General features: G+C 37.4%; 1 protein-coding gene across 1 annotated transcript in view; it reads left to right on the top strand.

Moving 5' to 3' along the window:
- LOC107655078 (synaptotagmin-6-like) overlaps nt 1-13,570 on the top strand; it is a 27,971-nt gene extending 14,401 nt beyond the window's left edge. The window contains exons 2-7 of the mRNA XM_016442493.1: nt 7,139-7,517; nt 7,915-8,491; nt 11,467-11,587; nt 11,795-11,966; nt 12,044-12,194; nt 12,293-13,570. Of these exons, the coding sequence (XP_016297979.1) occupies nt 7,139-7,517; nt 7,915-8,491; nt 11,467-11,587; nt 11,795-11,966; nt 12,044-12,194; nt 12,293-12,364 (1,472 nt within the window). The 3' untranslated portion in view covers nt 12,365-13,570. The remainder of the gene's footprint in view (nt 1-7,138; nt 7,518-7,914; nt 8,492-11,466; nt 11,588-11,794; nt 11,967-12,043; nt 12,195-12,292) is intronic.
- The last annotated feature ends 1,293 nt before the right edge of the window (nt 13,571-14,863 follow it).

Raw genomic sequence — 14,863 nt, 5'->3', positions numbered from 1 at the left:
TAACCCAACCGCTGGGTCAAAACAGCCCAATTGCTGGATTTGTCCATATTTTACCCAGCACTGGGTTGTATTTAACCCAGCATTTTTTAGAGTGCACTTCCTAAGTGGCACATGATGTGATTTATTTTGCTTATCTGGAAAAGACACCATCCTGAATTGTATCCGATGCGTGTGGCCTGTGGGGTGAAAACAATGCTTTTGAGTTTTGCATGTAATATGCTGTATTTATAAGCGTTCTCAGTTCGCACTTCCTTCTTCTCTGTTCTGTGGCGAACACACATCAGCCTGTGGGGTGCAATGAAGGCTAGGAACATGCTAATAACTTGTTAAAGCTGCAGTGAGATTTTCCTTCTTAGCCTAATTACTAGGAGTATTTTTTAAATCCAGCACTGCTTATGACTTTGCTAAATGGTTATATTTAAAGTTTAACTGAGCTGAAGTTCAATAGCTCTCTTTAAAGTTTTCCTCACAAATTGTTCCTCTATAGTTGCATTCAGATTTATCATTTTTATTTTAGGACTTCAAAAAACAATGAAAAATAAATTGAGTTACACACATTATATCAACAACCCTCCCCTCAACTTGTTAAAGTCAGCATGAGATAGAGATTCACCTTATGTATTTTCTAAATGCATGTTACAAGATCATATTGTGATTGTGATCAATTAATCTGTGCACATTTATTTATTTAATATTTATTTATTTATTCATTTTTCTTGACCTTTCAATTTAGTCAAAATGCCATAACTCCATCTTAAAAATGACACACTTCTCTCTGATGGCATATGCCAGTCTTCTCCAATCATTTAGTCCTCATAAATTTGCAAGCTTGCATTCAGATCTGTCTCCATCCGATCAAAAAAACAATTGATAGAACCAAGTCCCGCCTTAAGTTTTTAAATTTTTGATAGTCTGTTTCACTCAAATGTACATCACAATACAGAAGAAAAGATCTGTGATTACTTCCATTTTGTGTCTTTAATACATGGGTTGCTTAAATAACAGAATAAGTGAAATAAAAGGTATCTGCGAAATATACTCCTTATTTACACTCTAGCATTGCATCTCACCATAGGCCATATTGCGATACCCTTACCCTCTATGAAAGCTAAATATTTACCTTCTATTTTGCATTATTTTTATCATTATTAATGAAAGTCTTTTATCTCTACCAACGAAAATAGTTCCAAAATAATCCATAGCATCATATTTTGCATGTCACTAAGTAATGCACAAACTGGCCACCTGTATGGAAAAGAGTATGTGAATGGAGCATCAGCAGCTGTCCCAGCAATCACTCCGCTCTGGGAGAAACCCCGCTTGAAGCAATCTTGGAGCAAGAGAAACCCTGCTTCGAGCTATCCTGCAGCGAAAGAAAACACATGCACTTCGACTTTCAAAAAACCCGCTCCTCGCTTCAGGCAAAATCACACAACTCTCCCCGCTGTTCACTTAGTCTGGTCTGGAATACAGAGTATGGTCCTGCTGAACAGTAAAACATCCCATTGCTGTAATTCTAAATGTAAAAAAGTTAGCCGTCTGTAATCAATTGAAACTTTCAAATAAATAATACAGAAGAATAAAGTCATAGATTTAGCAATCTTACATCCAAATAAAGAGTATGTAGTTATGATCATAATTTTTTCTTATAGATGAATTTCAATTAATGGAAAAGTATAGCTTTTTTGTCGCTATAACAATCATTGATTGCATGAATTGCACTAATGTGGAACGGTTTAAACAATGTAGGTGGCTGTAGTCCAATGCTCAACACAGACATAACATAAGACCGATAACTGTACAGTTGAAATGGGGTGGGGCACTGGAATTACAATAGAGAGAGGTAATCGTAGGTTAACCTATGGCCATTACTGCTCAGCAATCAGAGTAATTGCTTGTCTGCAAATTGCTGCTAGAGTAGGGCATGAAACAAGAGGACTTTCCCATGTTGCCATCATGGCCACAGTAGCAGGAGCAGAGGGAAATATTAACAGCAGTTATTTTTATTTAATTCACTCTGCTTTAGGAGTTTTCACTTTTTTAAACCTTACCCCACGATTGATGCAAGCGTTCAGTGTTATTTCGAGTTCTATAAAGACTACCAGCTTATCTGCAGGACGTAAGATCTTATTACTGGCATCAATTCACCCTGCAGTTTGTTCATGCAGGGAATACTTGATCCTGCAGTGAATGAAATAAATGATTAAAAAGAGCAAATCATCGCAACATTATATAAATAGTGTGATTTTAATGAAGCACTTTTGAGACGCTTTATTCAAGTGCTTTGTATCTGCATTAGGCCTGTGTTTCGAGTGCTGATGACAAGCATGCCATTCTATTCATTAAAGTGGGCTATAACCTTATGTTCTCGTTGCTGGCCCTGACCACAGCTGTCACAACCGTATACCACAGGGACTTGTGAATGGCTGCAAGCTAATAGCAGGAGCACATTTAACTGGATTTCACCCTCTCCCCTCCAGAGCTTTGATAGGGCTCAGTAGTATTTGATGGAGCTTACATAGAGCCTTAGAGCTTGAAAGGAAGTGTTAGGCCTATATAAATCTCTTTTCTCATTGTATTTGATTTACTTTATATGGCAAATCAATAAGGTAAATAATTGAATGGGTTTATTATTCTGGAAAAAGAAATGTAATAGTTTCTTAGATGCAGTTATTTAAAATCACAGATTTTTAGCATGTACTGTAGTCCTGATATAATTTATGATTCACTTTACCTCATCAAATATAATGTCATCAGTTTTTCTATTTAATCTCATGGCTGAACAGAGCAGGATTTGATAGCCATACAGCCGCTACTATATCACAAAGCTACTGTAACTGAAACTAACTGGACAAACATGTTCAGCACTATTTTTATGATTGCATGGAGGTTTGAAGGATAACTGAATAAGGGATTTCTAACAAACCATGACAGATGAAAGCAAAATATAGCTCTGGTTTGCAGTTTTGCAGCAGTGACAGCAACACCATCAACAATGGTGAACCCTTACATCTCAAGTAGCAGAGTTAAAATAGGGGGTGGGATATGTCTAATGGACAGGTTTCTATGGATACCAGGTTAGATTTGAAGACACTTGAAGAGAAGTTTAAAAAAACCCTGGGGCTTTGGTTGCTGTCTGCCACTGGTACCAAACAAGCCTTAATTAGATTTATTGGTCACAGGAAATGTTTCACTGGATTTGTTTCAGCCTTAGCCGGTTAAATAATAATACTACTTGAAAAAATTAGACTATAGTTATACACACTCACTCACAAAAAAAGGAAAACAGATTTTGCAATGTATTACTTGTGATCTACACAACAAAATTGTGTTATCTTTAAACGTGATTTCACATTTTAGGGAATTATAGTAATCGAAAGCAGTCTACTAGACTCCAGTGTAGTTCTTAGCATGCTTTGAATGGGACTTAATGGGGAGAGTAAAAATGTTAAAAATAACATTTATTTATTTATTAGTTAGTTAGTTAGTTGGGGAAATTCCATAGTGTTCCGTCTTGTTGTGATTTAAACTGCTTCATTTACACTGGGTTACCATTGTGGTGAAGTTTGTAGCTTTTTCTTAGAGGATGGGTACATTTAGAGCATGTTTATGCTGCTTTACTCAATAAGCATTTAATAATTAGCATTTTGCATGTATTTTTTTGCATTTAAAAACTAATTAAATCGAATAACTTCATCCTGTCAGGAAACCATATCAAATCAATTTGAGACTACTTAATTGTGTCATTTTATAATAGCATCAATCCATAATTGGATTTGGTGAAGTTATGTTTGTGAAACTTGATTCATGTGGAATTAATGTACATGATTAAACCATTTAAATTCAATACCCTTTTTCAGTGTAGACGAGTCAACTTTTAATTGATATTATGAAGCTCAACAAGAAGTAAAATGTTTCCTTCCAAACAGAAAACCACTCAGTATTTACAGTCATGAATGCCTACAACACTTGTTCAATGCTACTTACACTTGTTCAAATTTCCTTAGGAATACTGAGAAGAATGCAGTACTGTTATGTTTGTCTTTTTGCTTCTGCATGTAAACAGGATCATTCGCAAAGTCTTGAAGGCCTTTGGAGATTAGTTGGTTGTTGTTAATGCACTCCGGCTTGTGTGAGGTGAAGCTGTCAAACCGTAAACACTGTAATGGTTGTGTAACCTTGCATCACACCCATTAATATTTCATTTGCGGCAGAAAAGAGTCTAGCTGTCTGACAGGCTAATACATGTCTTATCTGCGTATCTTGTCTGATGAGGGTCCAAATCAGGCCACTTATAAACTTTATATCATCATTTTTTTGTGATGGTTAAAGCACTGTCTAAACAATACATAATTCACACTAAATGCAGAAGAGTAGAAGCTGGGTAGTTAAAGTAATACTTTACCCAAAAATGAAAAATGTAAAAGAAATGTAAATCGACTCACTATCCAAGTCTGTTTCTTTCATCAGAACAGATTTGGATAAATTTAGCATTACATCACTTGCTCACAGATGAATCGCCTGACGTGAATGGGTGCCATCAGAATCAGAGTCTAAACAGCTGATTGAAGCTTAACTCCTATGTTAATATCCTATGAAGCCAAAAGCTGCGTGTTTGTAATAAATACAAAAATATGCACAGACCTAGCACCAATTACAAGCGAAAGCAGTCCAAAACAGTTCTAAACAGATTTGTTGATTTTAATTTGAGAAGACAACAGGAGACTTTCACAGGAGGAAGCGTTATAATGGATAATGGCCAGGATTGAAGGTTTAAAGTTAAAATGCCTTAATGATGTATTTGTTTCTTTCAAACAGACATTATCTGATAGACTGGAGGTGTGTGGATTACTTGTGGATTATTGTGGTGTTTTTATCAGCAGTTTGAACTTTTGTTTAGATGGCACCCATTCACTGAAGGGAATCTATTGGTGATCAAGTGATGCTAAATTTCTCCAGATCTGTTCTGGTGAAGAAACAAACTCATCTACATCTTGGATGTCTGAGGGCGAATCAATTTTTTGCAAATTTAAATTTTTGGGTTAACTATTCCTTTAACTGGGCAGTTAAAATCATTATTTTGATTTGTGCAGACATTTTAAATAGCTCAATACCAATTACAGCATTACATAGCATTTAGGGGAATTTTGTGGTTTATCTTAAAAGAACTTGTACTGACAGCATTATTGCATAAAACCAAAACTATGAATAATAATAATAGAGGTACTGATTTTAAGTCCTGATAATGAGAACATTGGTCCTGAAGTTTATTTTTCTTATTAAAGACAAGACCTAGATATACAAGAGCAACCAACTATGCAGATTGATTGTCTCTAGTGCATTTGCTCTGTTAATGACTGTACAGAAATGAGAAATGACACATTTGAAATTAAGTGTTGAATTATTAAATTTGAATCTCCAATGAGCGTGTGGTGTACATGTAGAATTTTGTTTTTTTTTGCCACTAAGCCTCCCAAGTGGCCAGTTTTCCACATTTATTGGCACATTAATTATTTTGTCAAGTTGTTTATGTGCTCCCACAGTCCCCCAGTAGGAGAAGCGGATAACTGTGAGAGTGTGATTGAAATGGGAACGTACATCGATGCCGCACCTGTTTGTTTTCTTGGTTGACAGCCAAGGGCTCCATCCCTGAGAGGCGTGTACTCCAACGCATTTGTAATAATCATTAGATCAGCATTTTTTTCATCCACTCAGATATATAATTGTTGCCAGGAATTTGACCAATGACCTGCTCTTCTTGTATGAAAAGTCTGTAATTACATTTAGCTAATTTGCAATTCCATCTGGAAGATGGTTGAACTTCAGTGTTAATACTGTCTACCCGACGGTGCCGAGAAGTTTTGGCGGTCTGATGATTAACTCATTACCTTGTAATATTCACACTAGAGATTTAAGGGTTTAAGAGGCCCATTTCGAAGGCATAAGAACCAATTGCCTTCCTTATAAAGAGGCAAACAACCTCACCAGACTGTGCATCACACTGAATGATCATTTCTACAACTATGTTGTAGTTTGTCTTCTCAGCATGTGCTGATTAATATTTATGTGAGTGCTCTGTGATGACTGACCGAAAAGTCTGCAGCAGTCATGGCATGATCAGGACATTTGTTTTAATTACCTTCACCACAGGCTAATGCAAACAGACAAATAATAAGTTGAAATATGCTGTTTTAGTAAACCAATGAAGCTGTTGTCAAGTTTTGCAGTGATTCAACAAGAGGCTAAGCCATTGATTGTACCTCTACAGATTATCTTTGATGTATAAGTGGATCTTTTTTCATCTCATTTGTAAAGAACTGCTTGCTCTTGCTGATTTTATATGGCAGGGTTCAACAATAAGGATTGCCCGCTGGCACAGGGCCATTGTGAAAGACTTTTATGGAAGTTGATAAAAAGGTTACCTATACTTTTGTAACAATGCTGCGTTGCCACTGAAAATTATCTTTATTTACACCTTGCCAATATAAACATTTGGTTTCATGCAATCTATTCTACATTTTTGTTGCAAATTCTGCTGAATTGTCTCCAAGTTTTATCTACTGTAGGTTAGTGGTTCTCATCCAGAAGGCCGGGGTCCTTAGGGGGTTTTAACAAACTTCCAAGGGTGCTGTAGGTTGACTTAATTTAAATTAATATATTATTATAAATATAATTAATTTAATTATAATTTTATTTATTATCATTATTTTCATAATTATGTATAAACATAAGTTATAGTGTATATATTAAGTTCTGGTTGATATGTTCCAGTCAAATATAAAGTTATAGTTTATAGTTCAATAGAGTCAAGAACGTTGAGAACCACTTGTCGGGCTGATACAGATTTTGTTGAATTTGCAAAAATGACTTGTAGTCTTTGAAAATATCAGTAATGTTTTGCATCATTTTCCAGCATGTGTTTATAAATTCATAGAGTTACATTTACTGCAGTATAATTTCCAGCTTGCATTTAGTATATCTTAAAATTTTTAGCAACACTACTTGGATCAACATACAGTCATTTGAACTTGTTTTAGCACACTTTATAATTTTGTAACTGAAAAATTGATCTAGAAGGACATTTGTTATGTGCATTTTTACAACGTCCACTTCTGTCCATGTTGTATCTTCTGTCCAGACATTTCCTTCAGTCTCCTGCTGCTTGTATTTGTGGTGTGTGGTTTGGCCCTGCTGGGTGTCATCAGCGTCGTCACCTGGAAGCTGTGCTGGGTGCCCTGGCGCACCAAAGTGCTTTACTCTAGCGCCACCGCCCTTGCCCCCACCTGGCCAGAGAGAGACCAACACAGAGAAGAAGGTCACGGTGACTACTACCCAACCCTCAGAAACATTATGGCAGCAGACAAGCTGAAGGATCCTGGGAACTTTCTGGAGGCGGCAGTGAAGATTAGTCATACGTCGCCAGATATCCCCGCAGACGTGCAGCTGTCCATGAAGGATCATCTGCTGAGACGTACACGTATCTCACGGCAAACGACCGAGCCGGCCTCCTCTAACAGGTCAGTGTTCTGGAAGAATTAAGAAATGTTTGTGTCTGAAGACCTTCATATAGGTCATCACGGTTTACTGTATATACAAAGCCATTATGAGGTTAGTTCCAGTCATTCCTAATCATGTTATTACTTAGGATATCTTGTAAATGTCAGACAGAATTAGACCTGAAGTAGGTCTCTGGGTTTTATTGACTACAAAGAAGGTCAAATGGTGGAAAACCACGCTATGTCCAGAGGAAAACCAGTTTTTGCAGGAACCTTACAACATATTTGCATATCAATTTGCATGCATTCAACTGTGGGTTATAATTCAAATGTAGATTAACACCTGGTGTGTCTTTTGTGAAAGAACCAGTGCATCCGATCAAGCAGCTGATTCAGCAGCTAAATTTTGTTTTGCCAGGCACAGTTCCTTCAAAAAGCACCTTCCCAGGCAGATGCACCATGTCACCAGTCTGGACCGTGGAAGTGGATTTTTAGATGTGGAGGACCATCCCACCTGCACCGCTGCCTCTCTTGGCCGCATCCAACCAGAACTTTACAAACAGAGCACGATGGAGGCTGAGGGGCCATCTAAGAACGGCACTACCAAAACATGCGGCAAGATCAACTTCTCCCTAAAGTACGATTACGAGGGAGATCTCCTCCTCGTCACCATCCTCAAGGCATTGGACCTACCCGCGAAGGATTTGTGCGGCAGCTCCGATCCTTACGTCAAGATCTACCTGCTCCCTGACCGCAAGCGTAAATTCCAAACTCGTGTGCACCGCAAGACGCTCAACCCCACGTTTGACGAGACCTTTCAGTTTCCGGTCCCGTACGAGGAGCTGGGGTCCAGAAAGGTCCACTTGAGCGTCTTTGACTTTGACCGCTTCTCGCGGCACGACATGATAGGCGAGGTGATACTGGAAAACCTTTTTGAAGTTTCAGACCTGTCCCGGGAGACATCTATCTGGAAGGACATCCAGTACGCCACTAGCGTAAGACAATTTATCGTCTCTACTACTTGAGTCCAGACCCCACTGGTGATTCATCACATTAATGTGGCTTATGTCTCAAAATATGAAATAATGTCTCAAATATTTTTCCATATAATGAAAGACATTTGTGTTGAAAACAAAATTAGAGACTTTTTACTTTCATTATATGAACAAACAACACTGAGACATACCCTCATTTTTTAAATACCCTCTAATTTTATTAGAAAATATCCAAAGTATCCAGGACAGAAGTGTCATTTTGGGGTTAACTTTCACTTTAAATTTCAAGTTAATAATTTAACTTGTTTTTATTGTGAATGGATGCATTTATTGCCAACTGTAGATTGTTTTGGTATCTGGTTAAAGCAAAGATACTTAGTGCCCTGCAATTCTACAATAAGGCCAGACTATTTCTCATCTTGCTTTTCTAAGCAACTTATACATCATAATAATGTGGTGCACATCCTGATATGGGGTCATTTGTTGCATCAGGACATCAGTTCCTCTTACGACTACATGTTAGTGAGTGAAGTGTTTTGAGTTCCAGGTTTGTATCTCTTATACTCAGGAGAGGGTTTCTGGCATTGACAGTATAGGCAGTTGCCTAGGGTCCTCCAGGGCTAAGCTCTCAGACACGCACTCAACTTCTGTATCACTCACCCGCAGCAGTTTGACAGCACTGTGCAGCACGTTTTCAGTTCCACCAGACACTTTTCATTGAAATTGAACTTTTCCAAGCAGCGTCTTGTCTCGCCAAGGGCACCATTTGAGTCAAAACTGCCACAGCTTCTAGTTAAACATGACAGAGTTTATTGTAACTATTTACTGCTTCTCCAAATTATATACATACTGTACAGTTTAATATATTAAACCCAGTAAAACAAAGTAAAGCGTATATATATATTCAATTATTTGCGTGATAATGATATCACTGATACATCAGCCATGCAAACTGCAGTTCAATGAACCAGTCTTTCAGTTGCCCACTTGTTTAAAGCAGTACAGTCTACAGTAATGTGTTCAGCTCTGACTTTAACAGTGCCGATATATGAATTTGCATGACTGATTATAGTACACACACTAGAGATCACTGAACGCAGTATAGTTGAGTTAACAGGCTGAAGGCTAAAGCTCTCAAGATGGGTTAAATGTGTGGGAAAGACCTATGAATATGTGATGCATTCATTCAATACCTTTCTCCTTCTGAGTTTATTTAAGGTTTTTGAGTAAATTAATGGTTTATTGATGGCTCTGGGTACAATCAAATTTTCATTATATACATTTTCTATCCATTTCTATTTTAGTATACTTTATAATTTATTACTGTGATGAGAAAGCTGAGTTTTCAGCAGCCATTACTCTAGTATGCAGTGTCACATGATCCTTCAGAAATCATTCTAATATGCTGATTTGTTGCTCAAGAAAAATTATTATTACCCATGTTTTTTAATAATATGAAGGAATTACCAAACAGTTTTTTTTCAGGATTCTTTAACGAGTAGGAGATTAAAAGACAGCATATATTGAAATAGAAATATTTTGTAACATTCTAAATGTCTTTACTGTCACTTTTAATCAATTTAATGCATCCTTGCTAAATAAAAAATATTAATTTCTTTCAAAAACAAAAATTTGTATTGTCCATAGGCGTAATTTGCGGGTGGGACGCGTGGGACATGTCCCCACCACTTTTTGCCAGGGTCGATATTGTCCCTTCCACTTTTTGAAAGTAATTGAAAAAATATATTGCGGAAGGTATGTATTAAAGGGAAAACAAGATCAACAAATCATTCTTCATAATCTAATTAGGGTGATAAAAAAAACAACAACATTTAACTCCTTATGCATGCATAACTCGTAATAACGACGTGATTTGCAGCTGTTGCTTTTTTCGTAATGTCATTAGGCTATAGCATTGTATTTTAAAAATGGAGAGCTTCCTTGTGCTAAGTAGGCCTGCCCTCTATTAAAGATTTTTCTAGTCAGCTAGTTGCACGTTATATTAAATTGATTAATATAATAATATATTAACCATACTTCAATATAGGCTATAGGCAGACGAATTAGGCTAGAGCCTATTCCGCGCTCAAGCTCGCGCATAAAGCAATTGCCTCAAAGCACCGGCAAAGTGATTATGAACGTGTTGGGGGAAAAGAAGACATTTTAATTATTTATTAATAAACTAGTGCTTTCTGAGTCAGTGTCGGGTGCAAAGATGAGGTTGCCGAATGCCGACGCTGACTCGCCATCTCCACATGGACGTGCCTTTAATAGAAATGCACCTTTTCATACGGACTACAAAATTAAAGAATATTACAAAATCGAGTGGGCGAGTTTTCCTTATATTTATTTTATTATTCATATAAAAATTATAATAACCTGTTTTGGTTATATTTACTATTAATTGCAGAAGGTGCGCGAATATTCATGGTTTTCACGCTAAAGTAAAAGACCGCTTCTTAAACCAGAGAAGGTGAACATGTTGGTATTCTTGTGAAAAAAAAAAAAAAAAACCTGCAACCAACTGAGAAAGTTAATCGCAAAAGAGTGACCAGTGGGAGGAATGAGTCTGAAGCCCTGAATTGCCCAGCTCCCTCTGTCAATGATCTAGCACCCCCTCAGCACCTGCGTTCAAAATTCTCAGGCACCGCCCCTGCCCCTGGTACATCGATGTATTTTTGAAAAGCAAAAATTAAGTTTGTCCAACTCTAAACCCAGTCCCCAAGTAAATTAGGTTATTAAATAAAAAACTAGCAAAACGAGTTGGCGGTGTCCCCACCACTTTTCAAAGCAAAGTTACGCCACTGGTATTGTCCCCAAACTTTTGAACGGTATTGTACTGTATTAAGATTCTATTGTTTTCTTACCCTGGCATAATTTGAAATACTAACATAACTATATTAGTAAACATTGCCATTTATTTGTAATGCCAGCATGATGTATTCGATTTTGAGTGTCTCCATTTGACTCTGCAGGAGAGTGTGGATTTGGGAGAGATAATGTTCTCTCTCTGCTACTTGCCAACTGCAGGGAGACTCACACTTACTGTCATCAAATGTAGGAACCTCAAAGCCATGGATATTACTGGTTATTCAGGTATGCTGCTGTCCTTTTTTCCTGTGTCTTTATTTTCTTGCATCTGTCTGCTCGGCTCCATCTTCCTGTTTATACATTTGGACAGTCATGTGTATCACTGTCAGCAAGCACATTACAAGTTCTTTAGTCAGACATATTCAGACCATGAAAGACAAGGAGAAAGATACATTGAGAAATTCATGTCACACCTCTCTGCTCTGTTGGCAGATCCGTACGTGAAGGTGTCACTGATTTGTGATGGGAGACGCTTGAAAAAGAAGAAAACTTCCATAAAAAAGAACACACTGAATCCAACCTATAATGAGGCGATAATCTTTGACATTCCTCCAGAGAATATGGATCAAGTCAGCCTACATATATCAGTTATGGACTATGATCTGTGAGTGTGATATTTTCACTCTACAAATATTATGTGTATGCTCTTCACAATCTATTCTTCATTCTCCTGGTGTATAGAGTGGGACACAATGAGATCATTGGAGTCTGTCGTGTAGGGATCCATGCCGAGGGGCTTGGGAGAGACCACTGGAATGAGATGCTTGCTTACCCTCGAAAACCTATCGCTCACTGGCACCCACTCGTAGAGCCCAAGAAGTCTGAGAAGGAGGTGAATGTCTTAAAAGTTTCCAGAGTGGAAAAGTGCATTTTCATTTCAGTATTTCCATCTCTCCCTCTCTTTCTTTCCGTTTTACGTCTCTTTTTCAGTGGAAGACTCGTACCGCAAGCTTTGACAGTCAGGGCTCTTGCCCATCTCCTAGACTCCCCTCCAGTCCATAAGGAAGGGATGACCTCTCTCTACGTCTTTAAGCCAAGTATCTCCCAGGGACTGATGGTGAGATCCAAGATATGTCCTTAGACAATGTGTGACACAGCTTAAGTCTGTGCGGACATGTATGATGGAGTAGGAAAAAAGAGGGTACTGTCCAAACCTTTCCAAGTGCAAGTAAGCCTAGCCGAGCTTTAGCTTTTTTGCATTTGGATTGAAGTGTTGCTTTCTTACATTGGGTAAATTCACAAGCCACTACCCAAAGAGGTTGAACGATACACTTCAAGATGAATTTAAGCAACTCAGAAGAGTAAAAGGGTGTATTTGTTGATGGATATTGTATATTATATTTTAATGGACATTATAATAGTATGAAGATATAGTTTATTATATATTTAGCCTTAACTTCCTTCTCGTTCTTTTTTGTCTTCTTTGAATATAAAATACGTGTTAAGAGATTTTTATGATTGAAGAGATATGTGAAGTCCTCGATATGTTCAACCTATTGAGATATATTAGCCGAACTGTATATTGTTTACAGAGCAGAGATATTCTATTGATCTTCCTTTTGTTTGTGAAGTAGTGAAACTGTTCTGCCACCAAAAACGCCAATGCCAAGAATAATTTGTATCCTGTCTACAAATATCTCATCATCGGTGTAAAGTGTAGAGTTTTTGCTTTGTCCGTATTTAAAAATTTAAGTTGCTGATCGTTCTATGAGTACTTAGAATCATTTGTCATCATTTTCTTCTAACAAGTTGAGTGCAGTTAAATGCAGCCATGCACAGCTACATCCATAACGTACAGCTGGCTAAAATCATCATAATTTCACCACGCAATAATTGCAGCTTCCAAAGTAAAACCATAATGAATACCAAGGGTTGTGTGTCAGACCTAAAAGACGCAAAAAATCCTTGGCTTTCTAACAAGACTTGAAATAATATAATTATATAAATTAGAAGCACTGTTTTACAAAGACCAATTTTGTATTTTACATAAAATGTGATAAATGTTTACTGTTCTGTATTTTCCCTGTTGCCTTTGAGGTGTTTTCTCTTCAGATAACATGATGTATTTTGTTGGCTGGCCTGGCTGGAACTCATTGTATCAATAATCACTGGAATTGGTGTTTCTGTATGAAATGCCTGATTCAGAGCCACTTTTCAATTTTATATTGAGACTTTGTATTTGTAATGTACAGTTACTGTTTCAGAACATCCCCTTGTACTTGAAAGGTGTGATTAAATTTCCTCGCTTCTATCTGTTTTGTTTTTATTTCATTCCTTGTTAAAAGGATAGTTCACCCAAAAATGAAAATTCTGTTATTAATTACTCAACCTCATGTCGATCCAAACCCATAAGACCTTCGTTCATCTTCGGAACAAAAATTAAGTTTTTTTTTTCTGAGAGCTTTCTGACCCTCCATAGACAGCAGGGGTACTACCACGGTCAAGGCACAGAAACGTAGTAAGGACATCGTTAAAATAGTCCATGTGACATCAGTGGTTCAACCGTAATTTTACGAAGCTACAAGAACACTTTTTGTGTGCAAAGAAAACAAAAATAATTACTTTATTCAACAATTCTTCTCTGCGTCACCCTAGTGCCATTATAGAGAGTATAACGATGCATGCGCATGGTGCTGCTGCCGTAGAACACACTTGCACTGCGCCTTTTTTATTGGCAAAGGAAAGCAGGTACATACGTCGTTATACTCTCCATAATGGTACTAGGGTGACGCAGGAGAATTGTTGAATAAGGTCATTATTTTTATTTATTTTTATTCTCGTAGCTTTGTATAGCATTTGAAAATGCAAGACAGAACGGTGGAATGGAAAACGAAAACAAATATTCTTGAGAAACATTAACTTATTTTAAACTTGAGAGCCACTAATTCAGAGATTATCTTATTAAAAGGAGATAAGAGGATCTTTATTACTTAAGCCTAAAGTATATTTCACTTTTTACATGTACTCAAGGGACAGTGTACAGTGCGCGTGATGCGAATTTCATCATCAGAATAGTATTTAGAATAGTTACTATTGAAGAAAGCATCACGGCTAACTTGGATCATGTGTGCCGTAATAACCATACACATTACATGTGTTTATGCGGTTTAAAGTTCAAAAAACACATTATTTTCCACATACTGTACATTATTGTTTCTCCTCTATGCCCCGCCTTTTTGAAACGCGTCGATTTTTACAAAAATACCTCAAGCGTGTGACAGAAATGTTACGCCCCTCGCCATACTGTTGATGCCGTGTCCCGGCCGGAGCGACGAAACAAAAAACATGAAAACCCGTTACAAACTAGGCATTTGTTGCATCCAGTGGGGACATAATTACTGATTATAATGACTTACACTGCCGCGTAAACATAAAACCATGTGTGCATTTGTGATCAGAGAAATGACAAACTACAAACGCTACTCTACACTGCTCAAAACTCGCGTTTGAATCATCAGTGGCAAATCCTTTAAATGAAAACGTACTTACAGACTGTGAGTC

Source organism: Sinocyclocheilus anshuiensis, unplaced genomic scaffold (genome assembly GCF_001515605.1).
Source record: "Sinocyclocheilus anshuiensis isolate Anshui unplaced genomic scaffold, SAMN03320099.WGS_v1.1 scaffold1072, whole genome shotgun sequence".
NCBI lineage: Eukaryota > Metazoa > Chordata > Actinopteri > Cypriniformes > Cyprinidae > Sinocyclocheilus > Sinocyclocheilus anshuiensis.
Note: the sequence above shows the minus strand (reverse complement) of the source record. Positions and strands in the feature narration are given on the sequence as shown.